General features: G+C 57.4%; 1 protein-coding gene across 6 annotated transcripts in view; it reads right to left on the reverse strand.

Moving 5' to 3' along the window:
• Positions 1-23,209, reverse strand: part of LOC142922788 (diacylglycerol O-acyltransferase 2-like) — an 83,762-nt gene extending 60,553 nt beyond the window's left edge. For 2 of the 6 annotated variants that reach the window (XM_076063717.1, XM_076063719.1), the window contains exons 1-2: positions 12,945-13,171; positions 11,990-12,033 (exon numbers count right to left, since the gene is read on the reverse strand). In XM_076063717.1, the coding sequence (XP_075919832.1) occupies positions 11,990-12,033; positions 12,945-12,974 (74 nt within the window). In that variant the 5' untranslated portion in view covers positions 12,975-13,171. Of the gene's footprint in view, positions 1-11,985; positions 12,034-12,944; positions 13,172-22,961 lie in introns of those variants that run through there. The other 4 variants (XM_076063721.1, XM_076063722.1, XM_076063718.1 and 1 more) reach the window with 4 other exon arrangements.
• Between the last annotated feature and the right edge of the window lie 1,992 nt (positions 23,210-25,201).

The raw sequence follows: 25,201 nt of genomic DNA on the forward strand, positions 1-25,201 counted from the left end.
GACACAGAGACACGCGGAGACACAGAGACACGGGGAGACACAGAGACACGCGGAGACACAGAGACACAGGGAGACACGGGGAGACACAGAGACACGCAGAGACACAAAGACACGGGGAGACACTGGGAGACACAGAGACACGAGGAGACACAGAGACACGGGGAGACACAGAGACACGCGGGGAGACAGAGACACGCGGAGACACAGAGACACAGAGACACGTGGAGACACAGAGACACAGCGACTCGGGGAGACACAGAGACACGCGGAGACACGGGGAGACACAGAGACATGGGGAGACACTGAGATACAGCGACTCGGGAAGACACAGAGACACGGGGAGACACAGAGACACGGAGAGACACAGAGACACGGGGAGACACAGAGACACGGGGAGACACAGACACGCGGAGACACAGAGACACGGGGAGACACAGAGACACGCGGAGACACAGAGACACGCGGAGACACAGAGACACGGGGAGACACAGAGACACGCGGAGACACAGAGACACGGGGAGACACAGAGACACGGTGAGACACAGAGACACGGTGAGACACACAGAAACGTGGAGATACAGAGACACAGGGAGACACAGAGACACGCGGAGACACAGAGACACGGGGAGATACAGAAACACAGAGAGACGCGGAGACACAGAGACACGCGGATACACAGAGACACTGGGAGACACAGAGACACGCGGAGACACAGAGACACGCGGAGACACAGAGACACGGGGAGACACGGGGAGACACATTGACACGGGGAGACACATTGACACGGGGAGACACAGAGACTCGCGGGGAGACAGAGACACGCGGAGACACAGAGACACGCGGAGACACAGAGACACGGGGAGACTCAGACACGGGGAGACACAGAGACACAGAGACACGGGGACACACAGAGACACAGAGACACGGGGAGACACAGAGACACGCGGAGACACAGAGACACGGGGAGACACAGAGACACGCGGAGACACAGAGACACGTGGAGACACAGACACGGGGAGACACAGAGACACAGGGAGACAGAGACACGGGGAGAAACAGGGACACGGGGAGACTCAGAGACACGGAGACACGGGGAGACACATTGACACGGGGAGACACATTGACACGGGGAGACACAGAGACTCGCGGGGAGACAGAGACACGCGGAGACACAGAGACACGCGGAGACACAGAGACACGCGGCGACACAGAGACACGGGGAGACACAGAGACACTCGGAAACACAGAGACACGGGGAGACACAGAGACACGGTGAGACACAGAGACACGGTGAGAAACACAGACACGGGGAGATACAGAGACACAGGGAGACACAGAGACACGCGGAGACACAGAGACACGCGGAGACACAGAGACACGGGGAGACACAGAGAGACGGGGAGACACGGGGAGACACATTGACACGGGGAGACAGAGTGACACGGGGAGACACAGAAACACGGGGAGATACAGAAACACAGAGAGACGCGGAGACACAGAGACACGCGGAGACACAGAGACACTGGGAGACACAGAGACACGCGGAGACACAGAGACACGCGGAGACACAGAGACACGGGGAGACACAGAGAGACGGGGAGACACGGGGAGACACATTGACACGGGGAGACAGAGTGACACGGGGAGACACAGAGACTCGCGGGGAGACAGAGACACGCGGAGACACAGAGACACGCGGAGACACAGAGACACGGGGAGACTCAGACACGGGGAGACACAGAGACAGAGAGACACGGGGACACACAGAGACACAGAGACACGGGGAGACACAGAGACACGCGGAGACACAGAGACACGCTGAGACACAGAGACACGGGGAGACACAGAGCCACACAGAGACACGGGGAGACACAGAGCCGCACGGAGACACACAGACACGCGGAGATACGGGGAGACACAGAGACACGGGGAGACACGGGGAGACACAGAGACACGCGGAGACACAGAGACACGGGGAGACACGGGGAGACACAGAGACACGGGGAGACACAGAGACACGGGGAGACACAGAGACACGCGGGGAGACAGAGACACACGGAGACAAAGGGACACAGAGACACGGGGAGACACAGAGACACGCGGAGACACAGAGACACGGGGAGACACAGAGACACGCGGAGACACAAAGACACGGGGAGACACTGATACACGGCGAGACACAGAGACACAGAGACTCGGGGAGACACAGAGACACAGAGACACGCGGAGACACAGAGACACGCGGAGACACAGAGACACGGGGAGACACAGAGACACGCGGAGACACAGAGACACAGGGAGACACGGGGAGACACAGAGACACGCAGAGACACAAAGACACGGGGAGACACTGGGAGACACAGAGACACGAGGAGACACAGAGACACGGGGAGACACAGAGACACGCGGGGAGACAGAGACACGCGGAGACACAGAGACACAGAGACACGTGGAGACACAGAGACACAGCGACTCGGGGAGACACAGAGACACGCGGAGACACGGGGAGACACAGAGACATGGGGAGACACTGAGATACAGCGACTCGGGAAGACACAGAGACACGGGGAGACACAGAGACACGGAGAGACACAGAGACACGGGGAGACACAGAGACACGGGGAGACACAGACACGCGGAGACACAGAGACACGGGGAGACACAGAGACACGCGGAGACACAGAGACACGCGGAGACACAGAGACACGGGGAGACACAGAGACACGCGGAGACACAGAGACACGGGGAGACACAGAGACACGGTGAGACACAGAGACACGGTGAGACACACAGAAACGTGGAGATACAGAGACACAGGGAGACACAGAGACACGCGGAGACACAGAGACACGCTGAGACACAGAGACACGGGGAGACACAGAGCCACACAGAGACACGGGGAGACACAGAGCCGCACGGAGACACACAGACACGCGGAGATACGGGGAGACACAGAGACACGGGGAGACACGGGGAGACACAGAGACACGCGGAGACACAGAGACACGGGGAGACACGGGGAGACACAGAGACACGGGGAGACACAGAGACACGGGGAGACACAGAGACACGCGGGGAGACAGAGACACACGGAGACAAAGGGACACAGAGACACGGGGAGACACAGAGACACGCGGAGACACAGAGACACGGGGAGACACAGAGACACGCGGAGACACAAAGACACGGGGAGACACTGATACACGGCGAGACACAGAGACACAGAGACTCGGGGAGACACAGAGACACAGAGACACGCGGAGACACAGAGACACGCGGAGACACAGAGACACGGGGAGACACAGAGACACGCGGAGACACAGAGACACAGGGAGACACGGGGAGACACAGAGACACGCAGAGACACAAAGACACGGGGAGACACTGGGAGACACAGAGACACGAGGAGACACAGAGACACGGGGAGACACAGAGACACGCGGGGAGACAGAGACACGCGGAGACACAGAGACACAGAGACACGTGGAGACACAGAGACACAGCGACTCGGGGAGACACAGAGACACGCGGAGACACGGGGAGACACAGAGACATGGGGAGACACTGAGATACAGCGACTCGGGAAGACACAGAGACACGGGGAGACACAGAGACACGGAGAGACACAGAGACACGGGGAGACACAGAGACACGGGGAGACACAGACACGCGGAGACACAGAGACACGGGGAGACACAGAGACACGCGGAGACACAGAGACACGCGGAGACACAGAGACACGGGGAGACACAGAGACACGCGGAGACACAGAGACACGGGGAGACACAGAGACACGGTGAGACACAGAGACACGGTGAGACACACAGAAACGTGGAGATACAGAGACACAGGGAGACACAGAGACACGCGGAGACACAGAGACACGGGGAGATACAGAAACACAGAGAGACGCGGAGACACAGAGACACGCGGATACACAGAGACACTGGGAGACACAGAGACACGCGGAGACACAGAGACACGCGGAGACACAGAGACACGGGGAGACACGGGGAGACACATTGACACGGGGAGACACAGTGACACGGGGAGACACAGAGACTCGCGGGGAGACAGAGACACGCGGAGACACAGAGACACGCGGAGACACAGAGACACGGGGAGACTCAGACACGGGGAGACACAGAGACACAGAGACACGGGGACACACAGAGACACAGAGACACGGGGAGACACAGAGACACGCGGAGACACAGAGACACGGGGAGACACAGAGACACGCGGAGACACAGAGACACGTGGAGACACAGACACGGGGAGACACAGAGACACAGGGAGACAGAGACACGGGGAGAAACAGGGACACGGGGAGACTCAGAGACACGGAGACACGGGGAGACACAGAGACACAGAGACACGGGGAGACACAGAGACAGAGACACGGGGAGAGAGAGACACGGGGAGACACAGAGACACGGGGAGACACAGAGACACAGAGACACGGGGAGACACAGAGACACGCGGAGACACAGAGACACGGGGAGACACAGACACGGGGAGACACAGAGAGACAGAGACACGGGGAGACACAGAGACACGGGGAGACACAGAGACACGGGGAGACACAAAGACACGGGGAGACACTGATACACGGCGAGACACAGAGACACAGAGACTCGGGGAGACACAGAGACACAGAGACACGCGGAGACACAGAGATACGCGGAGACACAGAGACACGCGGAGACACAGAGACACGCGGAGACACAGAGACACAGGGAGACACGGGGAGACACAGAAACACGCAGAGACACAGAGACACGGGGAGACACGGGGAGACACAGAGACACGAGGAGACACAGAGACACGGGGAGACACAGAGACACGCGGGGAGACAGAGACACGCGGAGACACAGAGACACAGAGACACGTGGAGACACAGAGACACAGAGACACGCAGAGACACAGAGACACGCGGAGACACAGAGACACGGGGAGACACAGAGACACGCGGAGACACAGAGACACGGGGAGACACAGAGAGACGGGGAGACACGGGGAGACACATTGACACGGGGAGACAGAGTGACACGGGGAGACACAGAAACACGGGGAGATACAGAAACACAGAGAGACGCGGAGACACAGAGACACGCGGAGACACAGAGACACTGGGAGACACAGAGACACGCGGAGACACAGAGACACGCGGAGACACAGAGACACGGGGAGACACAGAGAGACGGGGAGACACGGGGAGACACATTGACACGGGGAGACAGAGTGACACGGGGAGACACAGAGACTCGCGGGGAGACAGAGACACGCGGAGACACAGAGACACGCGGAGACACAGAGACACGGGTAGACTCAGACACGGGGAGACACAGAGACACAGAGACACGGGGACACACAGAGACACAGAGACACGGGGAGACACAGAGACACGCGGAGACACAGAGACACGCTGAGACACAGAGACACGGGGAGACACAGAGCCACACAGAGACACGGGGAGACACAGAGCCGCACGGAGACACACAGACACGCGGAGATACGGGGAGACACAGAGACACGGGGAGACACGGGGAGACACAGAGACACGGGGAGACACAGAGACACGGGGAGACACAGAGACACGCGGGGAGACAGAGACACACGGAGACAAAGGGACACAGAGACACGGGGAGACACAGAGACACGCGGAGACACAGAGACACGGGGAGACACAGAGACACGCGGAGACACAAAGACACGGGGAGACACTGATACACGGCGAGACACAGAGACACAGAGACTCGGGGAGACACAGAGACACAGAGACACGCGGAGACACAGAGACACGCGGAGACACAGAGACACGGGGAGACACAGAGACACGCGGAGACACAGAGACACAGGGAGACACGGGGAGACACAGAGACACGCAGAGACACAGAGACACGGGGAGACACTGGGAGACACAGAGACACGAGGAGACACAGAGACACGGGGAGACACAGAGACACGCGGGGAGACAGAGACACGCGGAGACACAGAGACACAGAGACACGTGGAGACACAGAGACACAGCGACTCGGGGAGACACAGAGACACGCGGAGACACGGGGAGACACAGAGACATGGGGAGACACTGAGATACAGCGACTCGGGAAGACACAGAGACACGGGGAGACACAGAGACACGGAGAGACACAGAGACACGGGGAGACACAGAGACACGGGGAGACACAGACACGCGGAGACACAGAGACACGGGGAGACACAGAGACACGCGGAGACACAGAGACACGCGGAGACACAGAGACACGGGGAGACACAGAGACACGCGGAGACACAGAGACACGGGGAGACACAGAGACACGGTGAGACACAGAGACACGGTGAGACACACAGAAACGTGGAGATACAGAGACACAGGGAGACACAGAGACACGCGGAGACACAGAGACACGGGGAGATACAGAAACACAGAGAGACGCGGAGACACAGAGACACGCGGATACACAGAGACACTGGGAGACACAGAGACACGCGGAGACACAGAGACACGCGGAGACACAGAGACACGGGGAGACACGGGGAGACACATTGACACGGGGAGACACATTGACACGGGGAGACACAGAGACTCGCGGGGAGACAGAGACACGCGGAGACACAGAGACACGCGGAGACACAGAGACACGGGGAGACTCAGACACGGGGAGACACAGAGACACAGAGACACGGGGACACACAGAGACACAGAGACACGGGGAGACACAGAGACACGCGGAGACACAGAGACACGGGGAGACACAGAGACACGCGGAGACACAGAGACACGTGGAGACACAGACACGGGGAGACACAGAGACACAGGGAGACAGAGACACGGGGAGAAACAGGGACACGGGGAGACTCAGAGACACGGAGACACGGGGAGACACATTGACACGGGGAGACACATTGACACGGGGAGACACAGAGACTCGCGGGGAGACAGAGACACGCGGAGACACAGAGACACGCGGAGACACAGAGACACGGGGAGACTCAGACACGGGGAGACACAGAGACACAGAGACACGGGGACACACAGAGACACAGAGACACGGGGAGACACAGAGACACGCGGAGACACAGAGACACGGGGAGACACAGAGACACGCGGAGACACAGAGACACGTGGAGACACAGACACGGGGAGACACAGAGACACAGGGAGACAGAGACACGGGGAGAAACAGGGACACGGGGAGACTCAGAGACACGGAGACACGGGGAGACACAGAGACACAGAGACACGGGGAGACACAGAGACAGAGACACGGGGAGAGAGAGACACGGGGAGACACAGAGACACGGGGAGACACAGAGACACAGAGACACGGGGAGACACAGAGACACGCGGAGACACAGAGACACGGGGAGACACAGACACGGGGAGACACAGAGAGACAGAGACACGGGGAGACACAAAGACACGGGGAGACACTGATACACGGGGAGACACAAAGACACGGGGAGACACTGATACACGGCGAGACACAGAGACACAGAGACTCGGGGAGACACAGAGACACAGAGACACGCGGAGACACAGAGATACGCGGAGACACAGAGACACGCGGAGACACAGAGACACGGGGAGACACAGAGACACGCGGAGACACAGAGACACAGGGAGACACGGGGAGACACAGAAACACGCAGAGACACAGAGACACGGGGAGACACGGGGAGACACAGAGACACGAGGAGACACAGAGACACGGGGAGACACAGAGACACGCGGGGAGACAGAGACACGCGGAGACACAGAGACACAGAGACACGTGGAGACACAGAGACACAGAGACACGCAGAGACACAGAGACACGCGGAGACACAGAGACACGGGGAGACACAGAGACACGCGGAGACACAGAGACACGGGGAGACACAGAGACACGGTGAGACACAGAGACACGGTGAGACACACAGAAACGGGGAGATACAGAGACACAGGGAGACACAGAGACACGCGGAGACACAGATACACGGGGAGATACAGAAACACAGAGAGACGCGGAGACACAGAGACACGCGGATACACAGAGACACTGGGAGACACAGAGACACGCGGAGACACAGAGACACGCGGAGACACAGAGACACGGGGAGACACGGGGAGACACATTGACACGGGGAGACACAGTGACACGGGGAGACACAGAGACTCGCGGGGAGACAGAGACACGCGGAGACACAGAGACACGCGGAGACACAGAGACACGGGGAGACTCAGACACGGGGAGACACAGAGACACAGAGACACGGGGACACACAGAGACACAGAGACACGGGGAGACACAGAGACACGCGGAGACACAGAGACACGGGGAGCCACAGAGACACGCGGAGACACAGAGACACGTGGAGACACAGACACGGGGAGACACAGAGACACGGGGAGACAGAGACACGGGGAGAAACAGGGACACGGGGAGACTCAGAGACACGGAGACACGGGGAGACACAGAGACACAGAGACACGGGGAGACACAGAGACAGAGACACGGGGAGAGAGAGACACGGGGAGACACAGAGACACGGGGAGACACAGAGACACAGAGACACGGGGAGACACAGAGACACGCGGAGACACAGAGACACGGGGAGACACAGACACGGGGAGACACAGAGAGACAGAGACACGGGGAGACACAGAGACACGGGGAGACACAGAGACACGGGGAGACACAAAGACACGGGGAGACACTGATACACGGCGAGACACAGAGACACAGAGACTCGGGGAGACACAGAGACACAGAGACACGCGGAGACACAGAGATACGCGGAGACACAGAGACACGCGGAGATACAGAGACACGGGGAGACACAGAGACACGCGGAGACACAGAGACACAGGGAGACACGGGGAGACACAGAAACACGCAGAGACACAGAGACACGGGGAGACACGGGGAGACACAGAGACACGAGGAGACACAGAGACACGGGGAGACACAGAGACACGCGGGGAGACAGAGACACGCGGAGACACAGAGACACAGAGACACGTGGAGACACAGAGACACAGCGACTCGAGGAGACACAGAGACACGGGGAGACACAGAGACACGGAGAGACACAGAGACACGGGGAGACACAGAGACACGGGGAGACACAGACACGCGGAGACACAGAGACACGGGGAGACACAGAGACACGCGGAGACACAGAGACACGCGGAGACACAGAGACACGGGGAGACACAGAGACACGCGGAGACACAGAGACACGGGGAGACACAGAGACACGGTGAGACACAGAGACACGGTGAGACACACAGACACGGGGAGATACAGAGACACAGGGAGACACAGAGACACGCGGAGACACAGAGACACGGGTAGATACAGAAACACAGAGAGACCCGGAGACATAGAGACACGCGGAGACACAGAGACACTGGGAGACACAGAGACACGCGGAGACACAGAGACACGCGGAGACACAGAGACACGGGGAGACACAGAGACACGGGGAGACACGGGGAGACACATTGCCACGGGGAGACACAGTGACACGGGGAGACACAGAGACTCGCGGGGAGACAGAGACACGCGGAGACACAGAGACACGCGGAGACACAGAGACACGGGGAGACTCAGACACGGGGAGACACAGAGACACAGAAACACGGGGACACACAGAGACACAGAGACACGGGGAGACACAGAGACACGCGGAGACACAGAGACACGCTGAGACACAGAGACACGGGGAGACACAGAGCCACACAGAGACACGGGGAGACACAGAGCCGCACGGAGACACACAGACACGGGGAGACACGGGGAGACACAGAGACACGGGGAGACACGGGGAGACACAGAGACACGCGGAGACACAGAGACACGGGGAGACACGGGGAGACACAGAGACACGGGGAGACACAGAGACACGGGGAGACACAGAGACACGCGGGGAGACAGAGACACACGGAGACACAGGGACACAGAGACACGGGGAGACACAGAGACACGCGGAGACACAGAGACACGGGGAGACACAGAGACACGCGGAGACACAGAGACACGCGGAGACACAGCGATTCGGGGAGACAGAGAGACACAGAGACACGCGGAGACACAGAGACACGGGGAGACACAGAGACACGGGGAGACACAGAGACACGGGGAGACACTGAGGCACGGCGAGACACAGAGACACGGGGAGACACAGAGACACGCGGAGACACAGAGACACGGGGAGACTCAGACACGGGGAGACACAGAGACACAGAAACACGGGGACACACAGAGACACAGAGACACGGGGAGACACAGAGACACGCGGAGACACAGAGACACGCTGAGACACAGAGACACGGGGAGACACAGAGCCACACAGAGACACGGGGAGACACAGAGCCGCACGGAGACACACAGACACGGGGAGACACGGGGAGACACAGAGACACGGGGAGACACGGGGAGACACAGAGACACGCGGAGACACAGAGACACGGGGAGACACGGGGAGACACAGAGACACGGGGAGACACAGAGACACGGGGAGACACAGAGACACGCGGGGAGACAGAGACACACGGAGACACAGGGACACAGAGACACGGGGAGACACAGAGACACGCGGAGACACAGAGACACGGGGAGACACAGAGACACGCGGAGACACAGAGACACGCGGAGACACAGCGATTCGGGGAGACAGAGAGACACAGAGACACGCGGAGACACAGAGACACGGGGAGACACAGAGACACGGGGAGACACAGAGACACGGGGAGACACTGAGGCACGGCGAGACACAGAGACACGGGGAGACACAGAGACACGCGGAGACACAGATACACGGGGAGACACAGAGACACTCGGAGACACAGAGACACGGAGAGACACAGAGACACGCGGAGACACAGAGACACGGGGAGACACAGAGACACGGGGAGACATGGGGAGACACAGAGACACGCGGAGACACAGAGACACGGGGAGACACAGAGACACGCGGAGACACAGAGACACGGGGAGACACGGGGAGACACAGAGACACGGGGAGACACAGAGACACGGGGAGACACAAAGACACGGGGAGACACTGAGGCACGGCGAGACACAGAGACACAGAGACACGGGGAGACACAGAGACACGCGGAGACACAGAGACACGGGGAGACACAGAGACACTCGGAGACACAGAGACACGGAGAGACACAGAGACACGCGGAGACACAGAGACACGGGGAGACACAGAGACACGGGGAGACATGGGGAGACACAGAGACACGCGGAGACACAGAGACACGGGGAGACACAGAGACACGCGGAGACACAGAGACACGGGGAGACACGGGGAGACACAGAGACACGGGGAGACACAGAGACACGGGGAGACACAGAGACACGCGGAGACACAGAGACACGCTGAGACACAGAGACATGTGGAGACAGAGACACAGAGACACGCGGAGAGACAGAGACACAGAGACACAGAGACACGCGGAGACACAGAGACACGTGGAGACAGAGACACAGAGACACGCGGAGACACAGAGACACGGGGAGACACAAAGAGACAGAGACACGGGGACACAGAGACACTCGGAGACACAGAGACACGGGGAGACACAGAGACACGCGGAGACACAGAGACACGGGGAGACACAGAGACACGGGGAGACACGGGGAGACACAGAGACACGCGGAGACACAGAGACACGGGGAGACAGAGACACAGAGACACGCGGAGAGACAGAGACACAGAGACACAGAGACACGCGGAGACACAGAGACACGTGGAGACAGAGACACAGAGACACGCGGAGACACAGAGACACGGGGAGACACAGAGAGACAGAGACACGAGGACACAGAGACACTCGGAGACACAGAGACACGGGGAGACACAGAGACACGCTGAGACACAGAGACACGTGGAGACAGAGACACAGAGACACAGAGACACAGAGACACGCGGAGACACAGAGACACGTGGAGACAGAGACACAGAGACACTTGGTGATACCTACGGAGGCAGACACCGGGCGACGTGGAGATTCGGAGACACGGGCCGCTAGGAGAGAGACACAGAGACACAGAGACACACAGAGAGCGAGACAGAGACACAGAAACACACAGAGAGACAGAGAGACAGAGATACAGAGAGACAGAGACACACAGAGAGGGAGACAGAGAGACAGAGATACAGAGAGCGAGACAGAGACACACATACACAAAGAGAGAGACAGAGACACACAGAGAGACAGAGACACAGAGAGAGAGAGAGACAGAGACACAGAGACACACAGAGAGACAGAGACACAGAGAGACAGAGAGGCAGAGACACAGAGAGAGAGACAGAGACACACAGAGAGACAGAGACACAGAGAGACAGAGAGACAGAGACACACAGAGAGACAGAGACACAGAGAGACAGAGAGACAGAGACACACAGAGAGACAGAGACACAGAGACACAGAGAGACAGAGACACACAGAGAGACAGAGACACACAGAGAGACAGAGACACAGAGACACAGAGAGACAGAGACACAGAGAGAGAGAGAGATCTATGTGGGGGAGGAGTGATGACTCCCTCTCGCGACTTGGGCAAGCACAGACAGAGCACCCTGATGATCCCTTACCCCCCTTGATCACCCCCCGACCCCCCCTTGATCCCCCCCCCCCTGATCCCCCTTTGACCACCCTCCCTTGACCCCCTTCATCTCCCCCCCATACCCCCACCCACCTGTACCCCACCCACCTGTACCCCCCCCCCCCCCCACCTGTACCCCCCCCCCCACCTGTCCCCCCCCATCCTCTCGACCCCCCACCTCCTCGTCCCCCTCACCACCTCCCCCTCACCACCTCCCCCCTCCCACCTCCCCCCTCCCACCTCCCTCCCCCCACCCCCTCTCCCCCTCTCCCCCCTCCCTCCCCCTCCCCCTCACGCTCCTCTTGCTAACGATCTTCCTCCTCCTCCTACCTCATCCTCCTCCTCCTCGCCCTCCCCCATCCACCTCGTCCCTCTGGCAGGATGACGAGGAGGAGGGGCAGAAGGATGACGAGGAGGAGGACGAGGAGGAGGAGGAGGACGAGGAGGAGGAGGAGGAAAAAGAGGAGGAGGAGGAAGAGGACGAGGAGGTTGACGAGGAGGAGGACGAGGAGGAGGAGGAGGGAGGAGAGCAGCGCTCGCCTCGCTGATGGCGCATTGCGGGATGGGAGGCAAAGGGGGGGGGGTGTCACGTGACCACGCGGGGGGGGGGGCAGCTCATACAGTCGCAATGTCAACTATCGCGATACAATTTGGTTATCGCGATATGACGTGAACTATGGCGATATGACATGAACTATCGCGATATGACATGAACTATCGCGATATGAGTGAACTATCGCGATATGACATGAACTATCGCGATATGACGTGAACTATCGCGATATGACTTAGATTATCGCGATATGATGTGAACTCTCGCGATATGACTTAGATTATCGCGATATGACATGAACTATCGCGATACGATTTGGTTATCGCGATACGATTTGGTTATCGCGATATGATGTGAACTATCGCGATATGACATGAACTATCGCGATATGAGTGAACTATCGCGATACGATTTGGATATCGCGATATGACGTGAACTATCGCGATATGACGTGAACTATCGCGATACGATTTGGATATCGCGATATGACGTGAACTATCGCGATACGATTTGGATATCGCGATATGACGTGAACTATCGCGATACGATTTGGATATCGCGATATGACGTGAACTATCGCGATATGACGTGAACTATCGCGATACGATTTGGATATCGCGATATGACGTGAACTATCGCGATATGACATGAACTATCGCGATATGAGTGAACTATCGCGATATGACTTAGATTATCGCGATATGACGAACTATCGCGATATGACTTAGATTATCGCGATATGACGAACTATCGCGATATGAGTGAACTATCGCGATATGAGTTAGATTATCGCGATATCACATTGATTATCGCGATATGACTTGGACTATCGCGATATGACTTAGATTATCGCGATATGAGAGATTGTAGCGATATGGCTTCTGTTATCGCGATATGACTTGGATGATGGTGATGCGGGTACGATAACGGCGACGTTTATCGCGATACGATACACCCCCACGATATGGCGATTATCGCGATACGGTACACACCCACGATGTGACGATTATCGCGATAAAGTACACCCCCACGATGGGACGATTATGTGTCTCTGTGTGTCTCTGTCTCAGTGTGTCTCTGTGTGTCTGTCTCTGTGTGCCTCTGTGTGCCTCTGTGTGTCTCTGTCTCTGTGTGTCTCTGTGTGTCTGTCTCTGTGTGCCTCTGTGTGCCTCTGTGTGTCTCTGTCTCTGTGTGTCTCTGTGTGTCTGTCTCTGTGTGTCTCTGTCTCAGTGTGTCTCTGTGTGTCTCTGTGTGTCTCTGTCTCAGTGTGTCTCTGTCTCGTGTGTGTCTCTGTGTGTCTCTGTCTCTGTGTGTCTCTGTGTGTCTCTGTCTCAGTGTGTCTCTGTCTCTGTGTGTCTCTGTGTGTCTCTGTCTCTGTGTGTCTCTGTGTGTCTCTGTCTCAGTGTATCTCTGTCTCTGTGTGTCTCTGTCTCTGTGTGTCTCTGTCTCTGTGTGTCTCTGTGTGTCTCTGTCTCTGTGTGTCTCTGTGTGTCTCTGTCTCTGTGTGTCTGTCTCAGTGTGTCCCTGTCTCTGTGTGTCTCTGTGTGTCTCTGTCTCTGTGTGTCTCTGTCTCTGTGTGTCTGTCTCAGTGTGTCTCTGTGTGTCTGTCTCTGTGTGTCTCTGTGTATCTCTGTGCATCTCTGTCTCTGTGTGTCTCAGTGTGTCTCTGTGTGTCTCTGTGTCCCTGTCCCTGCCTCTCTCTGTCTCTGTGTGTCTCTGTGTGTCTCTGTCTCTGTGTGTTTCTGTGTGTCTCTGTCTCTGTGTGTCTCTGTGTGTCTCTGTCTCTGTGTGTCTCTGCCTCTGTGTGTCTCTGTCTCTGTGTGGTCTGTTTCAGTGTGTCCCTGTCCCTGACTCTCTGTGTGTCTCTGTGTGTCTCTGTCTCTGTGTCTCTGTCTCTGTGTGTCTCTGTGTGTCTCTGTCTCTGTGTGTCTCTGTGTCCCTGCCTTTCTCTGTCTCTGTGTGTCTCTGTCTCTGTGTGTTTCTGTGTGTCTCTGTCTCTGTGTGTCTCTGTGTGTCTCTGTCTCTGTGTGTCTCTGTCTCTGTGTGTCTCTGTCTCTGTGTGGTCTGTTTCAGTGTGTCCCTGTCCCTGACTCTCTGTGTGTCTCTGTGTGTCTCTGTCTCTGTGTGTCTCTGTGTCCCTGCCTTTCTCTGTCTCTGTGTGTCTCTGTCTCAGTGTGTCTCTGTCTCTGTGTGTCTCTGTCTCTGTGTGTCTCTGTCTCTGTGTGTCTCTGTCTCAGTGTGTCTCTGTGTGTCTCTGTGTGTCTCTGTGTGGTCTGTTTCAGTGTGTCTCTGTCTCTGTGTGTCTCTGTCTCAGTGTGTCTCTGTGTGTCTCTGTGTGTCTCTGTGTGGTCTGTTTCAGTGTGTCTCTGTCTCTGTGTGTCTCTGTCTCTGTGTGTCTGTCTCAGTGTGTCCCTGTCTCTGTGTGTCTCTGTGTGTCTGTCTCTGTGTGTCTCTGTGTGTCTTTATCTGTGTGTCTCTGTGTATCTCTGTCTCTGTGTGTCTCTGTGTCCCTGCCTCTCTCTGTCTCTGTGTGTCTCTGTCTCAGTGTGTCCCTGTCCCTGCCTCTCGCCCACGGGGACGGACTGTGCCTGGCTGCTCCCTTGCTGATAACTGCGTAGCCAGAGGCGGTCAGGCCCACGGTGACATGAACAGTGACATGCACAGTGACATAACCTGTGACATGCACAGTGACATGCACAGTGGCGTGCGATGTTTGCCTGCGAGCGGCTTGCCTGCCACGGTGGCTAGGAGATGTTAACTACCTCGCCTGGTATACAGGAGGTCGTGGATTCCATCCCGACCCTGACGACGCCTGCTGCTGCAGCTGTATATTTGGAGTCTGCGTCTCTCTCTCATCATCATCACGGTGGCTATGAGATGTTGACTACCTCGCCTGGTCTACAGGATGTCGTGGGTTCCATCCCGACCCTGACGACGCCTGCTGCTGCAGCTGTATATTTGGAGTCTGCGTCTCTCTCTCTCTCTGTCTCTCATCATCATCACCACAGTAGCTAGGGGATGATGACTACCTCGCCTTTAGTCATATATAAACGTTTCTCCGTGACGTCACCTATAGGTTGAACCTATCCACGTGACTACACCTATAGGTTGAATCTATCCACGTGACTTTACCTAGACGTGACGTCACCTATAGGTTGAACCTATCCACGTGGCTTTACCTAGACGTGACGTCACCTATAAGTTGAACCTATCCACGTGACTTTACCTAGACGTGACGTCACCTATAGGTTGAACTTATCCACGTGACTTTACCCAGACGAGACTTCACCTATAGGTTGAACCTATGGTACAAAATACCCAGGCAGGTGCTTTTACCCCATTTACCCTTGACATCAGGAGGAGTGGGGGACGATGCCAACCCCAGCCGCAAGCGATGATGAAATTCTCGCTTGCAACTTTCAACAGATAACTGAGACCAGGCCACTTTAGGTTGGAATGGGGTCCTGGGTGTACACCCACCACCGGAGTGGAAGAATGGCAGGCGCATCTTACAGATGACTAGGCGATGGTCAGAGGGCAGATCAGCGCCACGGTAGGTCCTGGTGTCAAGGACATGGGCCCACATCTGCTGTTCCGTCACTATGTAGTCCAGCAGATGTTCTTGCTTGGACCCGGCATGCATCCATGATGTTGTGTGGATGCGCTGATGCCGGAACAGCGTGTTGGTAATTACAAGCCCATGGGCTGCACAAAAATCTAGCAGCCTCCTACCGTTGTTATTGAGCTGATCTGGCCCATGCCCTCCAATCACTCCAGACCAGGTGCCAGCATCATGACCAACTCGGGCATTGAAGTCACCCAACAAGATGACTCTATCCCGAGGGGCCACATTAGCCAGCACCTGTGACAGGAGGTCATAGAAGGCATCTGACTCCTCGGCTTTGCCTGCATCCCTCCACGGATGTTCGTCTTCAGTGGGGGCATAAGTAACCATGACCACCACTCCTCGCCTCCGGTTGATGGGAAGGCGAGCCCAAAGTAACCTGGAGCTTACAGCTTTCCACACCTCACCGCCACGCTCCCACGCCCCCTTCATTATTTTGTTCAAAAGAAGAGCCACTCCCAGTTGTTTGGCAGTCTGCTGCCCCGAGTAGAGGACTGTCCACCCCTCATGGTGGCAGGAGCCAGAACCGGTCCACCGGACCTCCTGAATGCCACAGAGATCCAGGCGGTACCGGTCCAGCTCCCGACAGAGGAGTGGCAGCCTCTCCTCCGCAGTGAGCGTTCGAACATTCCACGTGGCCAACCGTAGTGGCTTTTCGTTTTTTCTGGAGAAGCCCCGAGGGTAGAGATTCAATCTCCTGGCTCCGCCAATTGGGGTTTGGCCAGGAGACGTCTTAGAAGCCTGTCCCCCCCGGGGCCTCCAGCACAAGCTTATTAGTTACATTTTTAATTCGTGGATTCGTGGTAAATGTTTGAAGGTGGAGGGGTTACCAGCCCCTCGCACCCGTCCAGAGCCCCCGTTTAGCCCCTGTGGTGGTCACAGACGCCATGTGGGGAGGGGCCAATCGGAATTGGCCCCTCCCCCCACAGCACTGTCCACGACAGAGTTGCCCTTCCGGCACCGCGAGGAGGTAGGGGGTTGTTTTGCGGACACACACCCACCCACACTCACTCACCCACTCACCCACACTCACTCACCCACTCACCCACACTCACTCACCCACTCACCCACACTCACTCACCCACTCACTCACCCACGCACACGCACCCACTCACCCACACTCACTCACCCACTCACCCACACTCACTCACCCACTCACCCACACTCACTCACCCACTCACTCACACTCACTCACCCACTCACTCACCCACGCACACGCACCCACTCACCCACACTCACTCACCCACTCACCCACACTCACTCACCCACTCACCCACACTCACTCACCCACTCACTCACCCACGCACACGCACCCACTCACCCACACACACTCACCCACGCACACTCACTCACCCACTCACCCACACACACTCACCCACGCACACGCACCCACTCACCCACACACACTCTCCCACGCACTCTCACTCACACACTCACCCACGCACACTCACTCACCCACTCACCCACACACACTCACCCACACACACTCACTCACCCACTCACCCACACACACTCACCCACACACACTCACTCACCCACTCACCCACACACACTCACCCACGCACACTCACTCACCCACTCACCCACACACACTCACCCACGCACACGCACCCACTCACCCACACACACTCTCCCACGCACTCTCACTCACCCACTCACCCACACACACTCACCCACGCACACTCACTCACCCACTCACCCACACACACTCACCCACACACACTCACTCACCCACTCACCCACACACACTCACCCACACACACTCACTCACCCACTCACACTCACCCACACACACTCACTCACCCACTCACCCACACACACTCACCCACACACACTCACTCACCCACTCACCCACACTCACTCACCCACTCACCCACACACACTCACCCACGCACACTCACTCACCCACTCACCCACACACACTCACCCACGCACACGCACCCACTCACCCACACACACTCTCCCACGCACTCTCACTCACACACTCACCCACACACACCTCACTCACCCACACACACTCACCCACACACACTCACTCACCCACTCACCCACACACACTCACCCACACACACTCACTCACCCACTCACCCACACTCACTCACCCACTCACCCACACACACTCACCCACACACACTCACTCACCCACTCACCCACACACACTCACCCACACACACTCACTCACCCACTCACCCACACACACTCACTCACCCACACTCACTCACCCACTCACCCACACTCACTCACCCACTCACCCACACTCACTCACCCACTCACCCACACTCACTCACCCACTCACTCACCCACGCACACGCACCCACTCACCCACACTCACTCACCCACTCACCCACACTCACTCACCCACTCACCCACACTCACTCACCCACTCACTCACCCACGCACACGCACCCACTCACCCACACACACTCACCCACGCACACTCACTCACCCACTCACCCACACACACTCACCCACGCACACGCACCCACTCACCCACACACACTCTCCCACGCACTCTCACTCACCCACTCACCCACACACACTCACCCACGCACACTCACTCACCCACTCACCCACACACACTCACCCACACACACTCACTCACCCACTCCCCACACACACTCACCCACACACACTCACTCACCCACTCACCCACACACACTCACCCACGCACACTCACTCACCCACACACACTCACCCACGCACACGCACCCACTCACCCACACACACTCTCCCACGCACTCTCACTCACCCACTCACCCACACACACTCACCCACGCACACTCACTCACCCACTCACCCACACACACTCACCCACACACACTCACTCACCCACTCACCCACACACACTCACCCACACACACTCACTCACCCACTCACACTCACCCACACACACTCACTCACCCACTCACCCACACACACTCACCCACACACACTCACTCACCCACTCACCCACACTCACTCACCCACTCACCCACACACACTCACCCACGCACACTCACTCACCCACTCACCCACACACACTCACCCACGCACACGCACCCACTCACCCACACACACTCTCCCACGCACTCTCACTCACACACTCACCCACACACACTCACTCACCCCACACACACTCACCCACACACACTCACTCACCCACTCACCCACACACACTCACCCACACACACTCACTCACCCACTCACCCACACTCACTCACCCACTCACCCACACACACTCACCCACACACACTCACTCACCCACTCACCCACACACACTCACCCACACACACTCACTCACCCACTCACCCACACACACTCACTCACCCCACTCACCCACACACACTCACCCACACACACTCACTCACCCACTCACCCACACACACTCACCCACACACACTCACTCACCCACTCACCCACACACACTCACCCACACACACTCACTCACCCACTCACCCACACACACTCACCCACACACACTCACTCACCCACTCACCCACACTCACTCACCCACTCACCCACACACACCACCCACACACACTCACTCACCCATCACCCACACACACTCACCCACACACACTCACTCACCCACTCACCCACACACACACTCACTCACCCACACACACTCACCCACACACACTCACTCACCCACTCACCCACACACACTCACCCACACACACTCACTCACCCACTCACCCACACACACTCACCCACACACACTCACTCACCCACTCACCCACACACACTCACTCACCCACTCACCCACACACACTCACCCACACACACTCACTCACCCACTCACCCACACACACTCACCCACACACACTCACTCACCCACTCACCCACACACACTCACCCACACACACTCACTCACCCACTCACCCACACACACTCACCCACACACACTCACTCACCCACTCACCCACACTCACTCACCCACTCACCCACACTCACTCACCCACTCACCCACACACACTCACCCACACACACTCACTCACCCACTCACCCACACACACTCACCCACACACACTCACTCACCCACTCACCCACACTCACTCACCCACTCACCCACACACACTCACCCACACACACTCACTCACCCACTCACCCACACACACTCACCCACACACACTCACTCACCCACTCACCCACACACACTCACTCACCCACTCACCCACACACACTCACCCACACACACTCACTCACCCACTCACCCACACACACTCACCCACACACACTCACTCACCCACTCACCCACACACACTCACCCACACACACTCACTCACCCACTCACCCACACACACTCACCCACACACACTCACTCACCCACTCACCCACACACACTCACCCACACACACTCACCCACACACACTCACCCACACACACTCACCCACACACACTCACCCACGCACTCTCACTCACCCACTCACCCACACACACTCACCCCACACACACTCACTCACCCACTCACCCACATACACTCTCCCACGCACTGTCACAACAACAACCGCCATTCGCCACTAAGTGGCGGTGACGTCACCACGACGCTTGTGCCAGGCCATGTGCACCTTGAGGCCACGTGAAGTGTCGAACGCCCGCGGGCAGGAGGTCACAGGGCAGACCCAGGTGCCACGGGTCGACTGACTAAGATGACTGAGATGAGTGGCTGATGCACCACCTGTGCCCCCTAGTGTGCCAACCTGCTGTGCTTTAGCCGCCCGGCGCTACGCTCGTTGTTGTGAGCGTCGCTCCTCCGCCCTCCGTTGTTGTTGGAGGACGACTGCCTCCAACTGCCCAGTAGCGTCCTTCACGAGCCTCCTCCACAGAGGCCGATCTTGACACCGCTGGTACCAGTCATCGGCAAGTCCACTCAGCTCCACGTCCTCCTGTACCACATCACTCCATCTCTTCTCTAGCCCGTGCCGCGCCCGTTTAGCCCCCTCGATCCGGCCGAACAAAAGCTGTTTCGGCATGCGGTGGCTGGGCATGCGGGCTACATGACCCAGCCAACACAGCCTTGCCCGCCGGAGGAGCTCACCGATGGGACCTTGCCCAGATCTTTCAAGGATTTGTGAGCTCCTCACACAATCCAGCCTGGTTAAACCCAGGATGGATCGTAGGCAGGCCAGCCTAAATGTTTCCAACCGGCGAAGATGTTCCATTAGGGGGTTCATGTTTCCCAAGCGTAGAGAAGGGAGGGAATGACCGTGGCCGAGAAGACCTCTCACACACACCCACACACACTCACCCACACACACACCCACACACCCACACACTGACTCACACACACTCACCCACTCACCCACGCACTCTCACACACACACACTCACCCACACACACTCACCCACACACACTCACCCACACCCACACACTGACCCACACACACTCACCCACTCACCCACGCACACACACTCACTCACCCACACACACGCACCCACTCACCCACGCACCCACTCACCCACGCACACTTACCCACACACACTCACCCACGCACTCTCACACACACTCACCAACACACACTCACCCACTCTCTCACACACTGACCCACACACACTCACCCACTCACCCACACACACACTCACCCACACACTCACCCACACACACACTCACCCACACACACACTCACACACTCACCCACACAGACACACTCACCCACACTCACCCACACACACTCACCCACACACACTCACCCACACACACACTCACCCACACACACACTCACCCACACACACACTCACACACACACACTCACCCACACACACTCTCACACACACACTCACCCACACACACACTCACCCACACACTCACCCACGCACTCACCCACACACACACTCACCCACACACACACTCACCCACACACACACTCACCCACACACACACTCACCCACACACACTCACCCACACTCACCCACACACACTCACCCACACACACACACCCACACACACTCACACACACACTCACCCACACACACACTCACACGCACTCACCCACACACACTCACCCACACACACTCACCCACACTCACCCACACACACACTCACACACACTCACACACACTCACCCACACACACACACTCACACACACCCACACACACTCACCCACACACACTCACCCACACACACACACCCACACACACTCACACACACTCACCCACACTCACACACACTCACCCACACCCATCCGCTCACCGTCCACAACGCGCTCAAGGAGCCCACTGAAGTCTCGTGTCGAGTCTGGTGGCCGTGTTGAGTGCCGAGTGGTGACCTTCAGGAGGGTCCTGCCAGAGATGCGATTGGCTCTTCTTGCTGCTGCTGATGCTGCTGCTGTGACTGATGCTCCTGATGCTACTACTGATCCCGCCGCTGTTATTGTTGCGGCTGTAAGCCGGTGCCCACGTGTGAGTTGATCTGTGCGCATTTGCATTTAGCTCGCTGGACTCTGCACCCTGGCTACACTGGCAAGGCGAAGTTAAATAATGTAGCTTGTTTTTTTACAGATTGATGTCAGGAGGGATCTTTAACGTCAGCTACGTGTGTGTGGGTGAGTGTGTGTGTGGGGTGAGTGAGTGTGTGTGTGTGAGTGTGTGCGTGGGGTGAGTGTGTGTGGGGTGAGGTGAGTGTGGGTGTGGGTGAGTGTGGTGAGTGTGTGTGTGTGGGGTGAGTGAGTGTGGTGAGTGTGTGAGTGTGTGGTGAGTGTGTGTGGTGAGTGTGTGTGTGTGTGGGGTGAGTGTGGAGTGAGTGTGTGTGTGTGTGGTGAGTGTGTGTGGGGTGAGTGTGTGTGTGTGGTGAGTGTGTGTGGCGTGAGTGTGTGTGTGTGGGTGAGTGTGTGTGTGTGGGTGAGTGTGTGTGTGTGGTGAGTGTGTGTGGTGACTGTGTGTGTGGTGAGTGTGTGTGTGGGGTGAGTGTGTGGGGTGAGTGTGTGTGGGTTGAGTGTGTGTGTGTGGTGAGTGTGTGTGGGGTGAGTGTGTGTGTGTGTGGTGTGTGTGTGTGTGGTGAGTGTGTGTGGTGACTGTGTGTGTGGTGAGTGTGTGTGTGGGGTGAGTGTGTGTGGGTGAGTGTGTGTGTGGGTGAGTGTGTGTGTGTGGTGTGTGTGTGTGTGGTGAGTGTGTGTGGTGACTGTGTGTGTGGTGAGTGTGTGTGTGGGGTGAGTGTGTGTGGGTGAGTGTGTGTGTGGGTGAGTGTGTGTGTGTGGTGTGTGTGTGTGTGGTGAGTGTGTGGGGGGGTGAGTGTGTGTGTGTGGTGAGTGTGTGTGGGTTGAGTGTGTGTGTGGAGTGAGTGTGTGTGTGGTGAGTGTGTGTGGGGTGAGTGTGTGTGGGTTGAGTGTGTGTGTGGGGTGAGTGTGTGTGTGGTGAGTGTGTGTGGGGTGAGTGTGTGTGGGATGAGTGTGTGTGGGGTGAGTGTGTGTGGGTGAGTGTGTGTGGTGTGTGTGTGTGGTGAGTGTGTGTGGGGTGAGTGTGTGTGTGGTGAGTGTGTGTGGGTTGAGTGTGTGTGTGTGGTAAGTGTGTGTGGAGTGAGTGTGTGTGTGTGGGTGAGTGTGTGTGTGGGGTGAGTGTGTGTGTGGGGTGAGTATGAGTGTGTGTGTGGTGAGTGTGTGTGCTTGGTGAGTGTGTGTGGGGTGAGTGTGTGTGGGGTGAGTGTGTGTGTGGTGAGTGTGTGTGGGTGTGGGTGAGTGTGTGTGTGGTGAGTGTGTGTGGGGTGAGTGTGTGTGTGGGGTGAGTGTGTGTGGTGAGTGTGTGTGGGTTGAGTGTGTGTGTGGGTGAGTGTGTGTGTGGTGAGTATGTGTGGGGTGAGTGTGTGTGGGTTGAGTGTGTGTGGGGTGAGTGTGTGTGTGGGGTGAGTGTGTGTGTGTGTGGTGAGTGTGTGTGTGTGAGTGTGTGGGTGTGTGTGTGAGTGTGTGTGGGTGTGAGTGTGTGTGTGAGTGTGTGTGGATGTGAGTGTGTGTGGGTATGTGTGTAAGTGTGTGTATGGTGAGTGTGTGTGTGTGGGGTGAGTGTGTGTGCGTTGAGAGTGTGTGGTGAGTGTGTGTGGGGTGAGTGTGTGTGTGTGAGTGTGTGGGTGTGTGTGTGAGTGTGTGTGGGTGTGAGTGTGTGTGGGTGTGTGTGTAAGTGTGTGTATCGTGAGTGTGTGTGTGGGGTGAGTGTGTGTGGGTTGAGTGTGTGTGTGTGGTGAGTGTGTGTGTGGGTTGAGTGTGTGTGTGGGGTGAGTGTGTGAGTGTGTGTGGGTGTGAGTGTGTGTGTGGTGAGTGTGTGTGTGGGTGTGTGCGTGTGGCGAGTGTGTGTGTGGGTTGAGTGTGAGTGTGTGTGTGAGTGTGTGTGGGGTGAGTGTGTGTGTGGGGTGAGTGTGTGTGTGGGTTAAGTGTGTGGGGGGTGAGTGTGTGTGGGGGGTGAGTGTGTGTGTGTGGGGGGTGAGTGTGTGTGGGGTGAGTGTGT

The sequence above is a fragment of the Petromyzon marinus genome, unplaced genomic scaffold, assembly GCF_048934315.1.
Source record: "Petromyzon marinus isolate PM22_M1 ecotype Great Lakes invasive population unplaced genomic scaffold, UKy_Petmar_22M1.pri1.0 PM_Scaffold_170, whole genome shotgun sequence".
Classification (NCBI taxonomy): domain Eukaryota; kingdom Metazoa; phylum Chordata; class Hyperoartia; order Petromyzontiformes; family Petromyzontidae; genus Petromyzon; species Petromyzon marinus.